Genomic DNA, 23,601 nt, shown 5'->3' with positions numbered 1-23,601 from the left:
ATAAGAAGGAGGAAACAATGGGGTTTGAAACTCAATGTATGTCTTTTCCATGTACTGAACTCTTGTTATTCAACTATGCCGAGGTAAATTCAAATTCTGAATCTAGGGCACCTTTAAATATGTCATTTTGTTCATCAAAGATGATTTTTAATAGATATGACTACAGGGGGACTTTAACCCTCAGGTGTAGTGCAGTCATTTTAGACAGAAAAATAATCTTTAAAAATCGCTACTTCATCGGAATGGTACTACATAAATGTTTGTAGAAGCAGTTTGCATTCCTAGGTGCTTGATTTTATACACCTGTGGCAATGGAACTGATTGGAACACCTGAATTCAATGATTTAGAGGGGTGTCCCAATACTTTTGGTAATATAGTGTATATCAACTGGTGTGACTATAAGACAAAGCAAGTTTTTTTTGAAATCAAAACAATAATTCAGCCACAATGCAGTAAAAAATGGACAGCAAGTACTTTTAAGATTTCAAGTTATCTGCAAGTGCACATTCAATAATATTAAGTGTGCGTCTTTTTCACAAGGATGGTCTTGTTTGGTGTAAATTGTAAATGTGGAAGTATCTACCATCTTCACTATTTGGTAGACTGCAGCCCTTGGCACGCTTCATCTCACATGTGCCAAGTCATAACTAATTTTATTTTTATTTACAGACTCTCTCTCATGAAATACCAACCTTTACAGCAAAAATAGGTTATTCTCACATAATTAAAATAATAACAGCTTGCAAAGGCTTCCCCTTGTGTTGAAAGTAAACTGTCACAGGATTTCATTTTATGCTCTGTTTGTTCAGGCAGATTGCAGTGCACAATGCAGCTGTGAGGTCTATTTCCTTTTCAAAGAAATATAATAATAATAAAAATAGTTATATTCGGAATGTCTTTGTCAACAAAAGAAAATCTATTTCAGTGAAATTTGTGCTTAAAAATTATTAGAGTGGGCTCACAGTGGTTGTTGCTTACTGTAGGGCAAATCAGTAGGGAGGATGCTATTTTGTTCTAGCATTAACATCATTGGGTCATTTCATGCATAGTGTTGCAGAAACATGCAAATAAGCCCATCAAGCACTGCATGATTTATTGCCTTCTTTTAACAGCAGGATTTTTTGACCTTGAATTAGGTTTTTAACCAGAAACCAGGTGTGTAAGAGCATACTAAACAAGTTGAAGTTGAGTAAACAAAGCCTTTCTGTGTGTTTCTCTTCTCTAAACTACAGGTGTCTCATGACTTTGCCATCAATTTCAACCCAGAGGATGATGAATGTGAAGGTAAAAATAACAGGCACTTTATATGTTAGAAAGTATCTCATGGGAATTGAACAGAGACACTCAGTGATGTTTCTGAAGCTATTGTAAAAGTTATAGGAAATGTTCAGTCACAAATAAAAATTCTATCAGCATTTACTTTTCCCCTCACTGACGTTTCAAACTTTAAATGACTTTCTTTCTTCTGTGGAACACAAAAGGAGAAATGTTGAAGAATGGCCACTTTTTCCAAAAAAGCGCTTTTCATAAAAGTGGTCCCCTTTCTCCTGAAGCCATCTGATGCCATCTTTGTGTGAGGAACAGATCAAAATATATGTTCTATTTAAAGAAAATCTCGCCCTCCGCTGTCACCATCCATTCTAATATTACATTCCTTTAAGGCTCCAAGTCAGGTTTGATATCAATGTTATAGTGACATCAATGACACCAATGTGTCCTGACCAATCGTCATTGACATCAGACCTGCGTCATGCACCAGACCAATCATGGCATGGTAAATCTGTCAAAAGGCATAAGTTTGAATGGAATATAGTATATATATATAGTTTCTGCGACACCTTGCAAACACCCCTTTTGCGCATTGTGCCTCTCCCAACTCAAACATCAGAAACAGCTCTTATGGATGCTTGTAAAGGCATGTCTCAACAGGTAAAAGTAGGCCACTTTCAATAAAAGTACATTAGGAATACTTTTAGCTGTGTTGCTATGTGTCATTAGTAAGCAAAGGCTAACACTCTTTCTAGAGCTAATGTGAGCATCTCACTTATGATAAACCCATCAAACCAGGGCTTGACATTAAATGACCCGATATACTTCAAATAAAATTGAAGAGCAAACTGATGTGACATCATTTAGAACAAAATCCAGCTGAAATGTAGTTCATTTGGAGTTTGTTTTGGAAGTTTGAAACAGCTTGGCAAAGCTAACTTTCTGGAAAATTTTGCTTCGGCTGGTAAACACCTTTGTACTACCATTGGTCCGTGGCCATTACGTAAGGTAGGTGGGCACTGAGGCTCCGCCTTCTTTTACTCAGAAAATCTTTTACAATTAATTTCTTCTCTCGAGTCCGTAGAAGTCAGACGTCCGCGAGTGAAAACGTGAACACTGGAGAACTGCTTTATAGTAGAAAATGAATTTGTACTTCTGATGAAATGAGAGAATGACACAGTTTTTAATATTTTAATATGGTAAAGCTGCTTGATTTTAAGCAATCTATTTGATAAAATGTTATAATATAAACGTGCCGTGACTTTACTGGAGTGCTGAATTACAGAGCTCGTGCAAACAAACATATCCACATCACTCACTCATTTCATTTGCTCCGGATGAATACTGTTGGTGTTACAGAGCTTGAATTTCGGCATGGGATTGTGCATATTGCACATAAATTTACTCATTCCCACAAATTTTGTGCTCACACCCAAAGTGTGCACACATAAAGCCTCCTCTCAGTATTAAATTTAACTCTTTTTCACTGCTTATTGTGCTTAAACAGTCAAATACATGCAAATTAATGTCATAATGCCAATCTTGGCGAGTATTCACGTAGACACAGTCAGTTATGTTTTAAGTGAACATAAACAGTTGAGAAAGAAAATGCATGTGTAACAGTATATTTGATCTGTGCGTCAGGTTTTAAAGTGACAGCAGCCTAATATACCTGCTGCCAAATTCTGAGAAAATATTAAAAATATCTATATGGCAGTTTCCCCCCATGGTATCGATGTCAAAATTGTGGCCAGTAAAAATACTGAGTGGTTAGTAACTTTGGAAAACCACTAGTCACAGTGGCTGGTGAGCAAAAAAGTTAACGTCAAGCCCTGCATCCAACATATCTGTCGCATTTTTAACAATGTACCACAACTATCTGAGGCTGAATAAACATTATGAACTGCACATTTTCTTTCTGAATGGTTGCATGATGATGCTGTGTTATATTGAAGCATCCATTGTAGCATGCTGCATCACAATGCCCCGTTCACTTTGACATGTTCATGACCTGTTTAATCTTTGAAGGTCTAAATGCAGTGATTTTTCGCTTGCATTTCTGTAACCGAAGATGAATGTCTTTTCCCATGTAATGCGTCAGTCATAGTCCCATAGTGGCTAAACACACCTCTGGCTCCGCCTGCTACAGTAGCCACGCCCTAAACTCATGCTATAGTTTGAGTTGGAATGAGACTGACAGATTTAGTGGATGTTTAGATGGTGCCTGGGAGGCTTAATGTGTTCACTTTTAGAGGAGATAAACCCATGAATTGCATATTAATAGTAGTCAATGGCCTGGGATAAGAGAATGCATTTTAATATATATAAAAAAAATAAAAAAAAACTTGAAGCTGCTAACTGTGTTTGGAAGCTGGTAGCTGGTATCTAGCCAGTCCAAATTAGTCATGGTAGACGATCTTAGGCCAGCAACAAAGCAGTTGATCATACCAGCTCAAGGTGGTTAAGCTGTTTTTTGGACCAACCAATGTCCAGCTGATGACTAGACTGAACCAGATGCCATGTTCCAAAACGATTACAAAATGTAGACTATTCCTCACATATATCATATTTATAATGCTAATTAATTAACAACTCAGACCCAGAAAACTCAGAAATGAGTGTACAGAACATTCCTCAACATTTTTGCTTTTGTGTTTCATGGAAAAAGAAAAGACATATGGTTTTGGAACGACATGTGGGAGAGTAAATAATGACCAAATTTTAATTTCTGGGTGAACAATTCCTTTAACACTCAAAGGGAATGTGTGAAGACTGTGAAAAATCTTGGGCTTGCTTCAGTCCTTTTACATTTCTGCAGAAGATGAAGAGTTCCAGCTCAGTCTCTCCACTGATTTGATCCCAAAATCTGTTGCTTTTGCTGCCAATACTTCAGCACTGCTCTCAGAAAGCCCGTCGAGACAGAGAGAGAAATACAAATAAGCCTCCAGAACAGAAGTGATAGCCGTGTCCCCTCTCTCTCTGATCAGAGATCCAGGGGGTCGTGGAAGCCTACCAAAACTGCCTGCCCAAGATCCAGCTCTACGGTCCCACTAATGTGGCTCCCATCATCAGCAGAATAGCTAAACTGGCGGCTGGGAGAGAACCCATCAAAGACGCTTCTGTGAGTTTCTTTAAAGTTTATTTTTACTGAAGGGGAATTTCACTAAAAATGAGCACTGGAATCGTTAAAAGAATTGTGCAATCAGGTAAAACACAAAAGTGTTGCTGTGAGTTCTGTAAATGTTAAAATGATTTTTCAAAGTTGTAAATAAAAGAAGAAAATACTATATAAAAAAACACTATTTCAGTCTTTTAGTCTGAGTGAAAATGTTCTAAAAAAATGTTTTCCCAGTGAGGCACTTTGAAATGCAGAAAGTTTGTTTTACTGCATGCATCTGGATATGTGTGTCTCCATTATTTGATGAATTACTAGTACTATGATCACTCAAAAATGTATATAAACATCCTTTTAAAAATTCAATTACATTAACCCCCAGCTTTATATGGTAATTAGGGGTGTGGCTATAATGCTTTATTTTACAGTGTCCTTGTTACATGTAGTTACTGTAGTAATTACAATAAGATATGCATAATTACACACGTTATTACGTACCCTAAGCTAAACCCAAATTCTAACCCTACCCTAATAGTAAGTACATGAAGTTAACTATCATTACTAGTACTTAAATGTATAATTATACTGTAACACAGAGAAGGGTTACACTTTATTTTAAGGTGTCTTTGTTACACTGTAATTATACATTTAAGTACTGAGTAATATTAAGTAACTACATGTACTTATGTAACCCTTGGTTTGGTTTAGGGTTAGTTGCATGTAATTATGCATAATTTATAGTTATTACTAGAGTAACTACATGTAACATATGTAACAATGACATTGTAAAATAAAGTGTTACCAAATAAAGTGTAACCAGGGTGTACAGTGAAGCTATTTTCTGTGTATTTATCTGTATTTGTTGCAGTGACAAAGTGAGCCGTGTCTGTATCCATATTCTGATCCAGATGTGGACAGGGTTTAAACCGGAAACAAAATTTGGTTACACTTTATTTTAATGTGTCCATGTTACCGTGTAATTAAACACTTAAGTACTGAGTAATAATAATTAACTATATGTGTACTTACTATATGGTGTGGGTATGATTAGAGTTTGGTTTAGGTTTAGTTGCACATAATTATGCATAATTTATAGTTATAAATGTAACGTGTTATAAATGTTATAAATGTAACATTTATATACTATAAATGTAACGTGTGTAACAAGAACACTGTAAAATAGTGTTACTCAAAATTTCGAACCCTATTTTAGATGTAAATGTTTTTATTACATATTTTAAGTAAATTTAAAAAAGCTAAATGGCTTCTGCTTGAATCATATCATAATATGGTATCTTAGGTTGGTAACACTTTCGTTGGTCCACTTTAGACATTGTTTACAAGTACCTGAGTAATATTATTTAACTACGTACTTACTATAGAGTTATGGTTAGGGTTTGGTTTAGGGTTAGTTTCTTACAAGTATGCATAATTTACATGTACATAGTAAGTACATGTAGTAACATGTAACAACGTCACCTTAAAATTAAGTGTTCAGACATTCTACTAACTATAAGTAACTTTGCATCTACATGTCAACTAGCAGTCATTAGAGTATCAGTAGACTGTCTGCTTAATGTCTGTTAACACTTTATACTGACTATAAGTAACTTTGCAACTACATGCCAATTTATTCTACTAACCCTAACAGTCTACTTATACTCTAATGAGAGTTATAAATTAATGAGAGTTAGTTCACATGTAGTTGCAAAGTTACTTATAGTAAATGGAATGTCTATAAAGTGGGCCATAAATGTTTGTAACTCAGAGATGCATACAATGCAGCCATCCAATTTGAATATTAAATCAGACTATGAGCATTTTTTCATTCCTAAAGCTCAAACTTTAGGCTATGTCTACATTAATCCTGATACATTTGAAACATCGTTTCAAAACACACTAGCGTTCATACTGAAAAGTCAGAAAAAAGCTCAATTCACTTTACTGTGAAGCATAATTCCTCATAAATGCTCACTGAGGTGATACAGATAGAGCAGACATAATGAACTTCTCACGCAATACTTCTGGCAGGATCATTTCATTTAGCAAAATATCTCACCATTCACTGATGAGTCCAATAATATATTAGATGGTCATTAAAAATATAAATTTATGTTTGTGCTTGTTTCTGCCACTAAATAAAAAATAAAATAAAAAAGGTAATTGCATGATATAAAGTCAGAATTACAAGTTATAAAATCAAAATTGCGAGATATAAAATCAGAATTGCATTTTTCTTGCGATTACGAGTATTTATCTCACAATTCTGACTTTATAACTCACAATTTTGACTTTATAACTCGCAATTCTGACTTTATATCACACAATTCTGACTTTATAACTCGCAAAAGTCAGAATTGTGAGATATAAAAATTCGCAATTGCGAGAAAAAAGTCTGAGCTGTGAGATAAAAAGTTGCAATTACCAATTACCTACTTTTTTATTTTTTATTTCATGGCACAAACAAGCTTCCATACTTGGATAATTAGCCTAACGAATATTACAGCTTATATTATTCAATAGAATTCATTATTTGTGCCTTTCTAAATGAGGTATTTGGCTTTGAGTCCCTAGCAATAATATTGCAGTTTTAATTTCATCATGCAAATAGCAATGATGGTTTCTGCCTTTTCCAAATTTGAATTGAAAAGACAGTGTTTGTACTTTCAATGAAAAAAATAACTTTGTTTTTGGTGATATAACATTCATATTCAGGATGAAATATGCAGGTGAAGTTAATTTAGTTTCTGGACTGCAGGTGAAATTTGAATAAAAACAGGATTTTGCGCCTTGCACTCTTTAAAGTGCTTTAATCAATTTGCCTCTGACCATCCTTGTTCCTCAACACCCCCCACCCCATGTCATTTCTAACCTTAGAAATTTAGTCAAGGTCCAAATAAGACATTTTATAGTGTTTTCAGCTTATTATCTTGAGGGCTGTTTTGGTAATTAACGGAACTACAATCAATTTAAAATTCTATCAAGTCACTTTACATGTCATTTAATGGTCTCGGGTCAAATATTTGCCCTCAGGCTTAGCAGTTTTCTATGCATTGCCCTATTTCCTTTCTGTCTTCTACACACATGTCCTTGTGATGATCTTCATTTATTATTTAATCTTAGATCACCCCTTCCCCAAAAGTGATCGTTTTTCAGTAAATGAGCTCAGTGAGATCAATGTTCAGAAACCAGGCCATTCATTCAAACTGTAGACTTTGCATGTTTAATGTTACCCGGACCCCGGGGATGTTCAGGCCAGTAAATATTGCTAATTTTAGCCTAATGACTGCCTATTTTAGAATCTATCTCATATTCTGTTTATTACTATTGAGGCATTTAAAGGGACAGTTCACCCATAAATTAAAATTAAGTTTTTATTTACTCACACTCATGTTGTTCTAAACTCAAATACGACATGATGCTCAGCAAATAATGACAGAATTTGAATTTTTCCATTTTTCCTTGAAATGAAGTGCTTTGATGAGCTCCGGACATGTATATTACAGTGTAAAAATAAAATAAAATACCTGATAACAACCCTTTTCTCTGCCAGCTATATCATATCCTGCTGATCCTCACAGACGGGGTGGTAACAGACATGGCCGATACACGGGAGGCCATTGTTCGGGCCTCCTACCAGCCTATGTCCATCATCATAGTGGGAGTGGGAAACGCAGACTTCACGGACATGCAGATCCTCGATGGAGATGATGGAGTCCTGCGCTCACCCAAAGGGGAACCTGTCTTGAGGGACATCGTCCAGTTTGTGCCCTTCAGAGACTTTAAAACGGTTAGTATTTTTGTCAGTCACTGGGAATTTGCAAATGAAGTTACATGTGTTATTGTAGCTCCTGTTGCTCAGAAAGAGGATATCTGTGTTTTGCAGAATTAAACTTGAAATGTAATTAATAATAATAAAAAAAAATTTAAATGCAATAAAATACAAAAACATAAGTTAAGCAGCAGTTATTTTGAGACTGTCCTCCAAAAAAAAAACGACCCTATAGGTCGTTTTTCAAGCACCTTATTACGACCTATATTTACGTTTTGAAGTCATGCGCCCTCTAGTGGGCGTAAAAATAATGACAGTGTCGTGTTACGTCTGTCATCATGAAATGACGTATGACTGTCATTACCAATCAAAATGCGTGTTCATTTAAATGCAATATGTGGACTTTTTACACCATTTCTCCTATTTCCATTTACCAAAACTATTTTTTTTATTAACGACTAAAACCCACCCCCATCCCTAAACCTAACCTTAGTGACTTATAGTGCATACACATTTTATGAGCACATGTGTTTCCTGGGATCGAACCCACGATCACATGATCACATGATTGCATATTGTTATTGCAATGCTCTACCAATTGAGCTACGCGAAACCTGAAACATGATGCAGATAAAAGGGAACAATGCATTAAAATGAAAGTGTCCTGTTGTCGAAAGGGGCACAATTTTAGCAAACGCTCCTATGAGTCGTATTTCATGAATTAAAATGAAAGTGTCCTGTTGTCGATAGGGGCGCCACTTTTAGTAAACGCTCATATGGGTCGTATTTCAGGGAAGTGACAAACGATCTATATGGTCGTATTGGTTGGAGAACATGTTGGTTATTTTAATCCTCACCCTATCAAAAATATTTATATTAAGTAAGAAAGACTGTTTCCACCTCAGAGTAACGGTAACACTTTAGTATAGGGAACACATATAAACTATTAACTACCCCTTTTCCCTTAATAAACTCCTAATTTACTGCATATTAATAGTTAGAAAGGTAGTTGTAAAGTTTAGGTATTGGGTAGGATTAAGAATGTAGAATAAGGTCATGTAGAATAAGGCATTAATATGTGCTTTATAAGTACTAATAAACAGCCAATATTCTAGTAATATGCATGCTAATAAGCAACTAGTTAAAAGACCCTAAAATAAAGTGTTACCAGAAATACATTTGAAAATAAGAAATCACATTGTGAAATTTACACTCACCAGCCACTTTATTAGGTACACCTTTCTAGTACTGGGTTGGACCCCTTTTGACTTCAGAACTACTTTACTTCATCATGGCATCGATTCAAAAAGGAGCCGAAAATATTCCTCAACGATTATGGTCCATATTGTCATGATAGCATCATGCAGTTGTTGTAGTTTTGTCAGCTACGCATCCACGAAGTGAAACTCCCATTCCAGCATATCCCAAAGCTGCTCTATTGGATTGAGATATGGTGACTATGGAGGACATTTGAGTTTAGCGAACTCACTGTCATGTTCAAGAAATTAGTTTAAAATGATTTGAGCTTTGGGACATGGTGTATTATATCCTGCTGGAAGCATCCATCAGACGGTGGGTACACTGTGGTTATAAAGGGATGAACATGACCAGCAACAATGCTCAATTGGTATTAAGGGGCCCAAAATGTGCCAAGAAAATATCTCCACACCATTACACCACCAGCAGCCTGAACCGTTGATACGAGGCAGGATGAATCCATGCTTTCATGTTGTTTACTCCAAATTCTGTGCGTTCAGAGATGCTCTTCTGCAGACATCGGTTGTAATGAGTGGTGTGTCCACCAAAGCATTTTTAGCCAGCTGAAAATGCCTTGCTGTGAGCGCTTGAGAGTGCTTCGGCAGCGCAGCTTTCAGTTGAGATGTTTTCCTTGCTATGATACGGAATATCCGCAGAAGTGTTTCTAGTATCTCATTTCACAGATAGTTTGTTTCTGCATTGTTTCTATATAAAAATGTTGATACAATGTAAAGTATTTGCTCCGGTTCTTGTTTTAAATTTTTTTGTTTCGTTATTATGCTTGTTGTTGTCGTCTGTTGACGTTGTACAAGCAGAATGTGATGGTTGGTCAGTGTAGTATTTGTCCCGCCCCTCCTCCACTGTGATTGGACGGCTGGGTACAAAGTGACAGTGATGAGTGCTGCGTTTTACCCAAAGTTGAACATTCTTCAACTTTTGGTGACCAGTAAAAAGTAGCACTTCAGCATGAAATAGGTGCTCACGGCGCTCCCATTGAAAACTATTGGAAAAATACACTAGTCGCGGGGGAAAATACTTCGGTGGGCACACGGACTTACTGTTGTCTTTCTGTCAGCTCAAACCAGTCTGGCCATTCTCCTCTGACCTCTGGCATCAACAAGACACAGAACTGTTGCTCAGTGTATATTTTCTCTTTTTCGGACCATTCTGTAAACCCACAGATGGTTGTGCATGAAAATCCCAGTAGATCAGCAGTTTCTGAAACACTCAGACCAGCCCATCTGTCACTTAAATCATCTTTCTTCACCATTCTGATGTTCAGTTTGAACTTCAGTAGATCATCTTGACCATGTCTACATGCCTAAATGCACTGAGTTACTGCCATGTCATTGGTTGACCTAAGAAAGTGGCCAGTGAGGTTATATTTGCAAGTGTGAGATGTAAAGTTGCAAATTCTGAGAAATAAAGTTAAGATTAAAATATATAAAGTTGCAATTCTGAAATATAATCGCACTGTGAAATATAAAGTAGCAGTTATGAGAAACAAAACTGCATTGCAAGATATACCGCACAGACACAACTGGGAGATATAAAGTCACTATTATATAGAAATAAAGTCACAGACCTTTTTATTTTCTTTACTCTGGGGAATAAGCAGGCTTTCATAAATGGTACTAATCTAGAAAATACAGGGCCCCCACTTTATATTAATTCTTTCACTACTATGTACTAACATTTAAATTAACCATTTAATACATTGCACTTATTGTCTACATATGTTGTACATTGTTCTTATACTTAAAAATACCTGCATGTAATTACATCTGTAATTAATTTCTGTAATTACATCAATAGCAGCTAAAGTGTTTTGGGTAAGACTTTATGTACTTGCATGAACTAACTATAGTAATAACAGTAAATTATGCATAATTACAAGCAACTAACCCTAAACCATACCATAACTCTATAGTAAGTAAATGTTGTTAATTAATATTACTCAGTACCTAATTGTATAATTTCATATCAATTCAAGGCCTTTGGAAAGAAAAATTAATAGATTGTAATACTTTATATAGCCTTAAAATTTGAAAAGTAAATGTAACACAGTCACGGATGCCTTACATAAATGATATGGTGCGTTGGTGAATGATGCAGGCAGCGAGGCGAACCAGCATATGCCAGTGGTGCAGAAATTTTCTCCACAAGAGCGGTTTGTTCCCTCCACTGATGTACACAGCCAGAAAAAAAAACAAACAGAAAAACAATAATTTTAGAGAAGCGAGGATTAAAAATGTGTAAATACTCTCAACAGCCTGCTGCTTGGCTCTCTACCAAACAATTTAAATCACAAATTATACTTTCCTCATCTCTTTGTTTGAACACAATTGACCATGAATTTGGTTGATTTTCACTATTGTTAATGTTTTTCCCCCTCATGGAGGTCAATAAAAGTGTAAATTTTGCAGGCTTCACCAGCTGCACTGGCCAAGTGTGTCCTTGCGGAGGTGCCTAAACAGGTAGTGGAGTACTTCAGTCACAAGGCCATACCGCCCATGAACCCAGTGCTGAATTCAGCTCCCAACTCCATCGCCAACACACCTGAATAACACTCAAGCCTCCGGTCTAGCCCTGTACTCCTCCACGGTACTGCAAAGAGTAAGAGCTGGGACAGGGCTGCTCTGCCGCAACATACAGTACACTGACTACATTTTGTTCATTCATAAGGTGTTCATACATGACTGACGGTTTGGATCTTGGTGGCCGATCTTACCCTTGACACCATGACTGCTCCCCCAGCATGCAAACCGGAGTCCTTTTCAGACAGGGCTGACAGTACATTGAATTCCCATCATCACCACAGGCCTTCTGGTCCCCGCTGACTCTTTTCAACTGCACGAAGGACACTTCTGCATTCTGCTGTTTTGTATGTCCTTCAGAGCTTTCGAAGACTGCCCGTGGGCTCCTTTCATTTCTGGACTCCCGGAGAACTGGAACAGAACTGGCCGCAAACGTTCAATGTAATATGAAGAGTTATTCTATAGATAATTGCATGTACATTGACTGAATGCTTTGGTTTTGCTGGACAAATATAGCTAAAATCATGATCATTTTGATGTAAAGATAAAGGGTGTGAAAACGGTCATCAGCTGACTAGTCAATTAGTCAGGTCAACTAGTTTTAAATATTTTAGCAGTGGTGCTTTAATTAGCATGCTGATAGAGCGCTGTTTGACAATTTGCACCGTGAAACCCACTTGGAAAACCTGCGTCTTTAAATCCATCACCTTTAAAGCACCGGTGCAACAGCCATACACACGCAGACATGCTGTTTTTTAAGCATCTTACGCCAGTCTTAAGACACTGTGTCAAGTTAAAAAGAGTTTTTCAGAAAAATACCTTTTAAAAATGTTTCTGTTTCATTCCATTATGTCTAACTTGAATGCATCTGTTAACATCCCATAACAAACACGTCTGATTGGTGAAAATGAAGCCAGCCTAATTATACAGGACTTCTTTAAGAATTTTAAGTCAACTAGTCAGTAGGTTGCCTGAGAATGTTTTGTTCACATCCCTAGTCATCAATATTGTGTGTCTCTGCGCCAATGCTCTTACTCAAATGTACATTAATTGATATTTTTTTCCTGTTTAAATGGTTTGTGGAAACAGTTGATCATTGCCACAGGCACTGTGTCAATCATGAGAGACGTGTACAAATCTCTGCTCTAGTTAAAAAGGTGAAGTATAATTTTTGTGCAGTTAGCAGAACCAAACAGAACTGTTTCAACACTGCCAAACAGATAGTCCACCCCAAACTATGTACCGTATGGCATATCTTCCCTTGTGAAAAAATGCGCTTTATTGTATTGAATGTCCACTTATAGTGTACTTCAAATCTTAAAAGTATATATTTAAAAAAAAAAAAAAAATGTAATATATACTTGTAGATGATATAATATTAATGAAATAAAAGGCAACTTAAGTGTACTTAGAGAGATTCCACTTTTATGAATGTTTCTTAACACACTTAAGTACACTTTTAAAAAGTACACTTTGTAATAATATCAAATTAAAAGTTTCTAATCTTTAGTGTTTTTTAAAAGTACACTTATTTTGATGTGTTGACTAACAAACTAAAGAGCATGTAAATTGCTTGATTCTAATTTTAACTGTAACGTGTTATGCAGTTAATATAATTAAAATGTACTAAATTGCAACTTCACCATTACAAATATATTTAAATACTGTACATGACATACGAGTTTAAATAAAAATGACATTAAAGAATATTTTAATTTACTGTAATTGAATGGTAATTTACCATACTTTATTCCATATTTCAAAGACAACAGAAATAATTATGAAATTACATATAAATATGTACTTAAGTCCTATTGAAGTGGTCCAAAAAACAGTCTTAGGGTTCAGCTAATTGAATTTAATATAAATTTCAACTATAATACATTTTCATTTAATTGTAAATAAGATGCAATTACATCTTATTGCAATGCAAACATTACGCTGAGTTCACACTTAAGTATATTCTTTATTATTTCTGTAATAAGTACTCTTTAAAAGTATGATAAAGTGTACCTATTTTCACAAGGGTAGCCACATTATATGTGATAAAAAAAGCATTTTAACATTGAAATGGCTTTAAAGCATTCATTTAATTCATTTATTCATTTAAAGCTTCATTTGAAATTGTTGTAAAATGTAGGCAAAGTGAATATGAAAAGTGATAAAAAAAAAAGTGTAAAGTGCTGTTTTCATTCTGATGTTTGTGTGTCAGCGGCACTCAAACAGATGCAGCCTACTGTTTAATTGACTGCTGTTCAGTGACACGCGACATTGCCGTACACACAGAGTTTACATCAAACTACAGGTTGACTGAACAATAGCCATGTCAAACATGGATGGCTGCTCAGTTCTACAGTACATGCATGACTTCAGTTACAAACACTAAACAAACAGTGATGGATATATTTACCTATTACAGTAGAACTTATTTGGGTGAACATTGATAACTTAAAAAAACATATTCAGTATTGCCTTGCACAAAAATACCTGCCCTCTCAATAAACTGTCGACTTGCAACCTTTCATACAACTAGAGAGAAACTGTCTCTATGTTATCCAGCATTATATATCTGTTAGTCACAGTTGCTTCAACAAAACTGACTGGCATATGATAATGTACTGCATCTTGACTTCAAGAGAAAATCATTTAAAAGTGTTTAATGAATGTACACTTCCTTTTTAAGCGCAAGTTTCGAGTTCTCCATTAACAGAGCATATATAAAGTGATTTTGGGCACAGAATCTTCTTGCTCTTAAGATTATAGCATAGCCTTGAGTCAAAACTGAAAAGTGTCACATGTTTGATGTGCTTAGTACACATCTATACAAGAGCACAAACGAAACCTCTCTCTCTGTCTGTTATTCTGAAGCCCGTATTGCACAACTGCAACATTATCATTCCATTGTGATATGGTTATGTAAATGAAAGTCGCCAGATCTTAAAATGTCGCTGTTTCTGAAATGGCTTTTTGAACTGTACATGCAGCCTATTCCAATTTGCTCAGCGGTCTTGTACATAGCATTTATTAATACTTCTTTCTTTTCTTTGCTTGTCTTTTTAATCCATTTCCAAATGGACTGCATTTGCATGTTGAGTGTATCCTGGGGTGAAGTTTGCTCCCTCTTTTTCGGAGGTGCTACTCTGCCACATAGTAGCAGAAGGAGAGGTAAATGTTGAGCATGAGTTTCCTTCTGCTATTCGTTTGGAATATGGGTCATCACCCTGGTGGTATTTTCTTGCAGCCTGAGGTCATTGCAGCTTTAGATATTCATACAGACCTCAGAGATATTAGGTAACACATTAAGTCAGCTGCATCCTAAAGCATTGAAAAGATGATAGGCAGATCATGCTGTTCCAAAAAGAAATCTTCATTAAACTGTATTGTTATTACTGTCAAAGGCGCTGGATTACAGGGAGCGAGAGGAGTCATTTGAACATATTTTGTCTCATCTATGCTTTAACAATGCTTTGATTTGGGCCAGTGACACTACTGGAAGTATCTCTTTCAAAAGCTGTGATTTACTGCATGCACTCCTCTGTGTTGAAATGTACCTGTCTGATTTCTTTCAGTGTTATTTTGTTGGAAGCGAGTCTGCTGTTGCACCAGCCCGTTTCCTGTAGTCTAGACTTCTGCATCGAGGCTAATAAATCTTTTAGTAATTTGACTGAATGGTGGTATGTCATTGTGCAAAGACTACATCCAGATTGGATTCAGAAAAATGATCAAAACACCCCAAAAGCTTGAACAGTCCTATACCTCCTTATGGGTTCAACATTTCATTCGGTAGCATTATAGGCAGTTTTGATTTATATGCTGTTGGTTGTTTGATGATCACATAAGCTTACATGTGCAAAAGCAATGCTTCTGTCGCTTGTTTTTGGACCAGGAGATTCTGTACTCTTTCAGAAGATGTCTATAACAGTGAAAACATGGCTTGCCAGAAGAACAGGCGTTGTGTCATGAATGATGAAAGAAGAAAGAGTTCAATCGCATTAAGACTCTTTCTCTATTTAGCCCAACTCACTCGTTACATTTTAGTAAATGTTTAAAAGAACTTGAGAGCGAGTAAATTTTGACAGAATTTTCATTTTTGGGTGAACTAACCCTTTAAGCAAGTTTTAAGATCATGTAAACATTTAAATTAAGTGTGTCCAAACTTTAGTGCATATGGGTCATTCCAACAGTTTGGTGAATTTTGGTTTGAGCATGTTAGTTGAAAACATTTTTAAAATTAAATCTACTTTTAGTCGAGAAAATGTCTTGCTATCATAAAAGCACACCGGTTGAGTTTAGGCTATTATAGTCTCATGTAGCCAGAGTGACGGCAGAAGGTCTGGACTCCATCGCAGCTTTCATTGGTAAAGGACCGGCCAAGAAGACGTCTGACTGACATGTGAAGAATCCAATCTTTGTTCGTTTTGTTCTGTGTCATGTTTAGGGGAGTGAAAATGTAAAGTCAATGTGCCTACGATAACAGACCGGCATGCATCTAATAAATTATTCAAGAACGTTGTGCAAGTTTACAGTAACAATGGAGCCATGAACTTCACATACTTTTGAAAATCCAGCATTTAGTTGGTCCTGATAAGCGCTCATTGTCACAGTTGTAAACATGACGGCTTTCTTCTTCCATGAGGGGGTTTGGCATCACGATGACTTTCTTTTTCCATGAGGGGGTTTGGCATCACAACAACTTTCTTCTTCTATGAGGGGGTTTGGCATCATGGCGGCTTTCTTCTTTCATGAGGGGGTATGGCGTCACAATAGCTTTCTTCTTTCATAAGGGGGTATGGCGTCACAACAGCTTTCTTCTTTCATAAGGGGGTATGGTGTCATGATGGCTTTGTTTCCAGGTGGACCGTTAAAGAACATGACAAACATCTCCTGGAAATCCTGGAGAATTCAACCAATCAGATGACAACTTCAAAACCCCCAAAGTGTTTCCCATTTTGTGTGCCTTGTGCATCAGACCTTCAGCCAACAGTCTGTGGGTGTGACGTCTGAGGCTGAGACCAAAGCCCCGGGTATACTTCACATTTGTGTCTGTGCATCTTTCAAAGTATTTTCATCTGCGGATGCGCACGGATGACTGAGTTCGACACATGCACAGTACAATTTTTTTCTATACTCTACTAGACATTGTGTCATCAACGGGAGATACGCTGGGGAGGATCGGAGAAGAAAAATAGAGCATCCACCATTGCAACATAATTCAGAAGGTACACCAGGAGAGCAAGAATCAAAAACGATGGAGAAAGATATGTTAGGGTTAGGGTTAGTATAACCTAATAATTTTGACCAAATATTTCAAATTTCACATGTATGGCATTTGTGTTACATGTCCAGTACAAATTGACACAATGGGGTGCACATTATGTTTTTACGCTATTAAAGGGTTAGTTCACCCAAAAATGAAAATTCTGTCATTAATTACTCACCCTCATGTTGTTCCAAACCTTCGTTCAGACCTTCGTTCATCTTCTGAACACAAATTAAGATATTTTTGATGAAATTCGAGACCTCTCTGACTCCTCCATAGACAGAACTTTAATTACCACTTTCGAGGCCCAGAAAGTTAGTAAAGACATTGTTAAAACAGTCCATGCGACTGCAGCGGTTCAACCTTAATTTTATGAAGCAATGAGAAGCGCTGCACTGCGTGTACAACGTCAACAGCGTAGGAGACTGACAGGGAAGAGAAGAAATTGTTGAATTGTCATTATTTTGTTTGTTTTGTTTTTGCGCACAAAAAGCATTCACGTAAAAATGAGGAAAAGAGACAAACATTTATGATTTATTTTTTCTTAGGGCATACGCTTAAGATTTTATAGCACCAATGTAACAGGGTGGATTGGAGTTTAAGGGACATAAACTAACAGTTTTACATTAAAATATGTATCATGATAAATTGTATTTTATGTCAAAGAGAATAAGGAAATGTATATATTAATACTTAAAATTGCTAATTTAGAATTATATATGCAACCTTTACTTCAAAGTGAAATTGAGAAAACATGATTGGGGACAAGGGAATTTTCCTGTCAAGTGCTTCAAATAGTGTTCTTTGGTGCTAATCATTATGAATTTGTGTTAATTAGGGTACATCTATGCATGAAAAGCCATGTGACATGAAAATTGATTAAAATTTTATGTAAAATATGCTGTGTCTCATGGGGACAAAAAAAATCCACAAAACTGTAGGAATGGCCCATTATTGTTTGCAATTTTGGCTGCAAATCTGCAAAACTTGAGATTGGGCATAAATTTAGGTCACATTCTATTGAAATCTGAGTAATATTGCTGGTTCCAGGAAATTGTTTTATTTTATTATCTGTGGTGGTCCTTTAAATGCATCCAGCAACACAAATGTATCTAAGCAGAAGCCACATCTGTCATTACATAAACATCAAAAAAGCATCAAATGTGCATCTGGAATCAACCCAGGCAATGCACAGCATTTGAAAGCATTATAATTCCAGGTCATTTCTGCAGTGTGTAGGTGCGGCTTTATTTCCATTCACTCTCATGCAGTTATCTTTATGTGGAATAGTCAGTCTGCATATTAACAGGTAAATATAAGGCTCATTGAGTGTGTTTTGAAGAACTACTACTCTTCAAAGAAAGTGAATTATATTGCAATTATTGCTCAAATGATTAAGATAATAATCAGTTAAAATAGCCTGGAGTTAAAACAATGGGCTTTTCTAATTATCAGTCATGGACTCATATGTTATGCATGTCTGGTTTAGTTGAGTACAAAAATAAAAATAAAGGTTCTCTATTGGCATCTATGGTTCCATGAAGAAAATTAACATCAATGGAATATTTCCATCACACAAAAGGGTTCTTCGTTGTGGAAAAATGTTCTTTAGATTATTAAAATGATTAGAACTGTTCACTGGGGAAACCAGAATGGTTCTTCTATGGCATCTCTTATTTTTTTTAAGAGTGTAAGGTCACTTCTACAATACATACATTACACTCTGCAATCTAAAATAGAGGAAAAGAAAGATTATTTAGAAAAAGAGACACGTTTAAACTAGTCCTGATTTGCAAAATAGGGTGATAAAGATCCTGGCATTTTTATTAGATGTAATAAAAGGGTCATTTTTCATGGGATTTGCTCAGCTAAAGGTCCAATGTGAAATTCTTGCCCTCACTTAAAAATCTTATTTTTATATACATTTATTTTGTTTTATTTTTGTTTTTCAGCTCAGAATTTTTACAAGTCATGTAATACCTAAGCAATGATCTTTTCTGCTCAAAACCAGTTTTTGCACATATTTTTATGCTTCTTCATTTCACAGTCAGATGAGTACTGTTATAAACCTATTTCAAACCACAAGTAAATGAAATCCACTATGTGTTTTTGTTTTCAATTTGTCAGCCTTCACACCATATGAGCATTAAACCAAAACGTGCTGCACTAAAGCAATGTCTAAGTGAATCTTGTGATTTACGTGATGCGGTTTCCAGCTCCAGGAGGCCGGCAGCAGGATCACTGGTGTCCCTTTACTAAAGATGATGAGGTCTTCTCAGCGTACCTCAGTTGCGTCACGTCATTGGGTGACTGCATGAATGATTGTAGTTGCCATGGAGATCGTGCTGGGTGCTTAAAGGGCAGCCATGAAGAAATGGAGCGAGATGAGCAGGAGCAGATAATTGTTAAAAGAGCCGAACAACCTTGAGTGAAGTTCAGGGCTTTCAAAGAATAGCACAGAATTGCTTCGGTCTCAGATGTTGACACTGTTGAAATATAAATGGGTTTTTTAGACCATCAAAAATGCACATTTGTATGAGCATAAATACTTAGTATGTTCTCTAAGATCTGAGTGTGGGAGTAAGATTCATATTGTCAATGTCAATATCATATCATTGTTGAATAAATAATAAACTCTATTTAGCCTATTCATTCAGCCATCCTATTCATGGTCAGATGCAAGCATTTTTTACCTTTCACTATTTCTACACCTACTGTAAATAACACCTTGTCGAGAAACATGTTCACTTTTAACTGATTTATTGAATGAATTAACTGAATGTGACAACTCTAAATTTTAATGGCTGACTAGCCTCACATCATATCATAGCAGCTAAATGAAGAATCCCATCCCAAACAGGAGAAACACAACTGCCAAAACAATGATTTAAACAAACTGAGTCAGTCTGAACTGGCACTGAAAGTGAACAGCACAGCCAAACCTTTAGCCCAAACCCAACTCATTGTTTTTTCATCCAAACTGAGGATTAATATAAACTGACAAAGATAGATTCTTCTCTGAATGGGGTATATGTAAATATGTTTCATTGCATCCCTCAGAAATCATAAATTGTATCACAATTGTAATTAGCCTTTTCCTTCTCTATAGAGTTTTTACCTTTGGTTTCCTTGCTTGATTTTCCCCAACATTATGATTTCCTTCTTTCTGACTTTCCATTTCCACCACCTCCTGCCTAATTATATAGTCATGTCTATCTTTGAATTTAGCCAGCTTAGAAAGTGTTTCATTATAAAGATATAGGGCAGTATTTTAACAACCTATTAAGCACATGGTCTGAAGCGCATGGCGCAGGTGCACTTAGTGCATGTCCGAATCCACTTTTGCTAGTTTAACGACGGGAAAAAATGGTCAACGAACCAGGTGCATGGTCCAAAAGAGTTGTATCCTAGTCTCTTAATGAGTCATGGGTGTGTTTTGGGCAATAATGTGCAATAAACCAATCACAGTGTCATCTTCCCATTCCCTTTAAAAGCCAGGTGCACTTGGACCATGGCGGATTGCATTTACATGGCAGGAATATAGACATTCTCAACCTGACGAAGTCAGTTTAAATACATGTGTGCATTGCCATGATTGGTCAAATAATTATCCATTTTTATTCATCATTACAATGCCAAGCGTTGAAAGGAGTGGTGTAAAGCATGCTGCCAGTGGACTCTGGAGCTGTGGAGTGACAAATAATGCTTGTCTGTTTGGCAGTCTGATGGGCGAATCTGGGTTTGGCGGATGCCAGGAGAACATCACCTGCCTGACTGCATTGTGCCAGCTGTAAAGTTTAGGGGAGGAGGGATAATGGCTTGGCCCGTTACTTCCAGAGAAGGGAAATCTTAATGCTTCCGCATACCAAGACATTTTGAACTATGCTTCCAATTTTTTGGGAACAGTTTGGGGAAGGTGCTTTTCTATAGCAGTATGACTGTGCCCCAGTGCACAAAGCAAGGTCTGTAAAGACATGGTTGAATGAGTTTTGTCCTGGTCTGGCCCACACAGAGCCCTGACCTCAACCCCATCAAACACATTTGGGATTGAACTGGAACAGAGATTGTGAACCAGGCCTTCTCATCCAACATCAGTAAGTGACCTCACAAATGCTCTACTGGATGAATGAGCAAATATTCCCACAGAAACACTGTGGAAAGCTTTCCCAGGACAGTGGAAGCTGTTGTAACTGCAATATTAATGTCTATGAATTTAGAATGCAATGTCATTAAAGTCTGTGTTGTCCCAATACATCCATTTAGTGTACAGTGGGTACGGAAACTATTCAGACCCCCTTAAATTTTTCACTCTTTGTTATATTGCAGCCATTTGCTAAAATCATTTAAGTTCATTTTTTTTCCTCATTAATGTACACACAGCACCCCATATTGACAGAAAAACACAGAATTGTTGACATTTTTGCAGATTTATTAAAAAATAAAAACTGAAATATCACATGGTCCTAAGTATTCAGACCCTTTGCTGTGACACTCATATATTTAACTCAGGTGCTGTCCAATTTCTTCTGATCATCCTTGAGATGGTTCTACACCTTCATTTGAGTCCAGCTGTGTTTGATTATACTGATTGGACTTGATTAGGAAAGCCACACACCTGTCTATATAAGACCTTACAGCTCACAGTGCATGTCAGAGCAAATGAGAATCATGAGGTCAAAGGAACTGCCTGAAGAAGCTCAGAGACAGAATTGTGGCAAGGCACAGATCTGGCCAAGGTTACAAAAAACAATTCTGCTGCACTTAAGGTTCCTAAGAGCACAGTGGCCTCCATAATCCTTAAATGGAAGACGTTTGGGACGACCAAAACCCTTCCTAGAGCTGGCCGTCCGGCCAAACTGAGCTATCAGGGGAGAAGAGCCTTGGTGAGAGAGGTAAAGAAGAACCCAAAGATCACTGTGGCTGAGCTCCAGAGATGCAGTCGGGAGATGGGAGAAAGTTGTAGAAAGTCAACCATCACTGCAGCCCTCCACCAGTCGGGGGCTTTATGGCAGAGTGGCCCGACGGAAGCCTCTGCTCAGTGCAAGACACATGAAAGCCCGCATGGAGTTTGCTAAAAAACACCTGAAGGACTCCAAGATGGTGAGAAATAAGATTCTCTGGTCTGATGAGACCAAGATTAATGGTCTCTTAATTGTAAGCGGTATGTGTGGAGAAAACCAGGCACTGCTCATCACCTGTCCAATACAGTCCCAACAGTGAAGCATGGTGGTGGCAGCATCATACTGTGGGGGTGTTTTTCAGCTGCAGGGACAGGACGACTGGTTGCAATCGAGGGAAAGATGAATGTGGCCAAGTACAGGGATATCCTGGACGAAAACCTTCTCCAGAGTGCTCAGGACCTCAGACTGGGCCGAAGGTTTACCTTCCAACAAGACAATGACCCTAAGCACACAGCTAAAATAACGAAGGAGTGGCTTCACAACAACTCTGTGACTGTTCTTGAATGGCCCAGCCAGAGCCCTGACTTAAACCCAATTGAGCATCTCTGGAGAGACCTAAAAATGGCTGTCCAGCAACGTTTACCATCCAACCTGACAGAACTGGGAAGGAAGGAGGAATGGCAGAGGATCCCCAAATCCAGGTGTGAAAAAGTTGTTGCATCTTTCCCAAAAAGACTCATGGCTGTATTAGATCAAAAGGGTGCGTCTACTAAATACTGAGCAAAGGGTCTGAATACTTAGGACCATGTGATATTTAAGTTTTTCTTTTTAAATAAATCTGCAAAAATGTCAACAATTCTGTGTTTTTCTGTCAATATGGGGTGCTGTGTGTACATTAATGAGGAAAAAAAATGAACTTAAATGATTTTAGCAAATGCCTGCAATATAACAAAGAGTGAAAAATTTAAGGGGGTCTGAATACTTTCCGTACCCACTGTATATGAAAGGAGAATTCCATGCTAAATACTTCATAAACTTCATGCTTTATACATAATTTGACAAAAGTACAGCTTGAAATGACAGGCAACAAATTTCTGTTCACAAGTGGTATTAGAGTTAGTGTTAGTAACTTTGCAACTACATACCAACTAACTGTCATTCATTAGAGTATTAGACTGTCTGCTTAATATTTGCTAACACTTTATTTTGACTATAAATATCTTTGCAAGAGTATGTCAACTTCTTCTACTAACCTAAACCAGTAGGTTTACTCTAATGAGAGTTAGTTACAAATTAATGAAAGTTAGTTGACATGTAACTGCAAAGTTACTTATAGTTAGTAGAATGTGAGAGTGGATTATCGAAATAAAGTGTAACCAGATTTAGTTTTTTTATATTTTGTCAAATTTGGTAAACAGGTACACTAACTTTTGAAAAGTTCTGGGGCAGAACTGTTAGTTAAGATAGAAGTTACATAATTTATTAAAAA

General features: G+C 36.8%; 1 protein-coding gene across 2 annotated transcripts in view; it reads left to right on the top strand.

The window, feature by feature from the left end:
- Nucleotides 1–14,036, top strand: part of cpne7 (copine VII) — an 82,940-nt gene extending 68,904 nt beyond the window's left edge. Inside the window, exons 13-17 of one of the 2 annotated variants that reach the window (XM_048185558.1) lie at nt 1,234–1,285; nt 4,258–4,391; nt 7,939–8,175; nt 11,841–12,018; nt 12,100–14,036. In XM_048185558.1, the coding sequence (XP_048041515.1) occupies nt 1,234–1,285; nt 4,258–4,391; nt 7,939–8,175; nt 11,841–11,981 (564 nt within the window). In that variant the 3' untranslated portion in view covers nt 11,982–12,018; nt 12,100–14,036. Of the gene's footprint in view, nt 1–1,233; nt 1,286–4,257; nt 4,392–7,938; nt 8,176–11,840 lie in introns of both variants that reach the window. The other variant, XM_048185557.1, reaches the window with a different exon arrangement.
- Nucleotides 14,037–23,601: the final 9,565 nt, after the last annotated feature.

Source organism: Megalobrama amblycephala, linkage group LG3, assembly GCF_018812025.1.
Source record: "Megalobrama amblycephala isolate DHTTF-2021 linkage group LG3, ASM1881202v1, whole genome shotgun sequence".
Classification (NCBI taxonomy): domain Eukaryota; kingdom Metazoa; phylum Chordata; class Actinopteri; order Cypriniformes; family Xenocyprididae; genus Megalobrama; species Megalobrama amblycephala.
The sequence above is the reverse complement of the archived record's forward strand: the minus strand, read 5'-3'. Positions and strand labels throughout refer to the sequence as shown.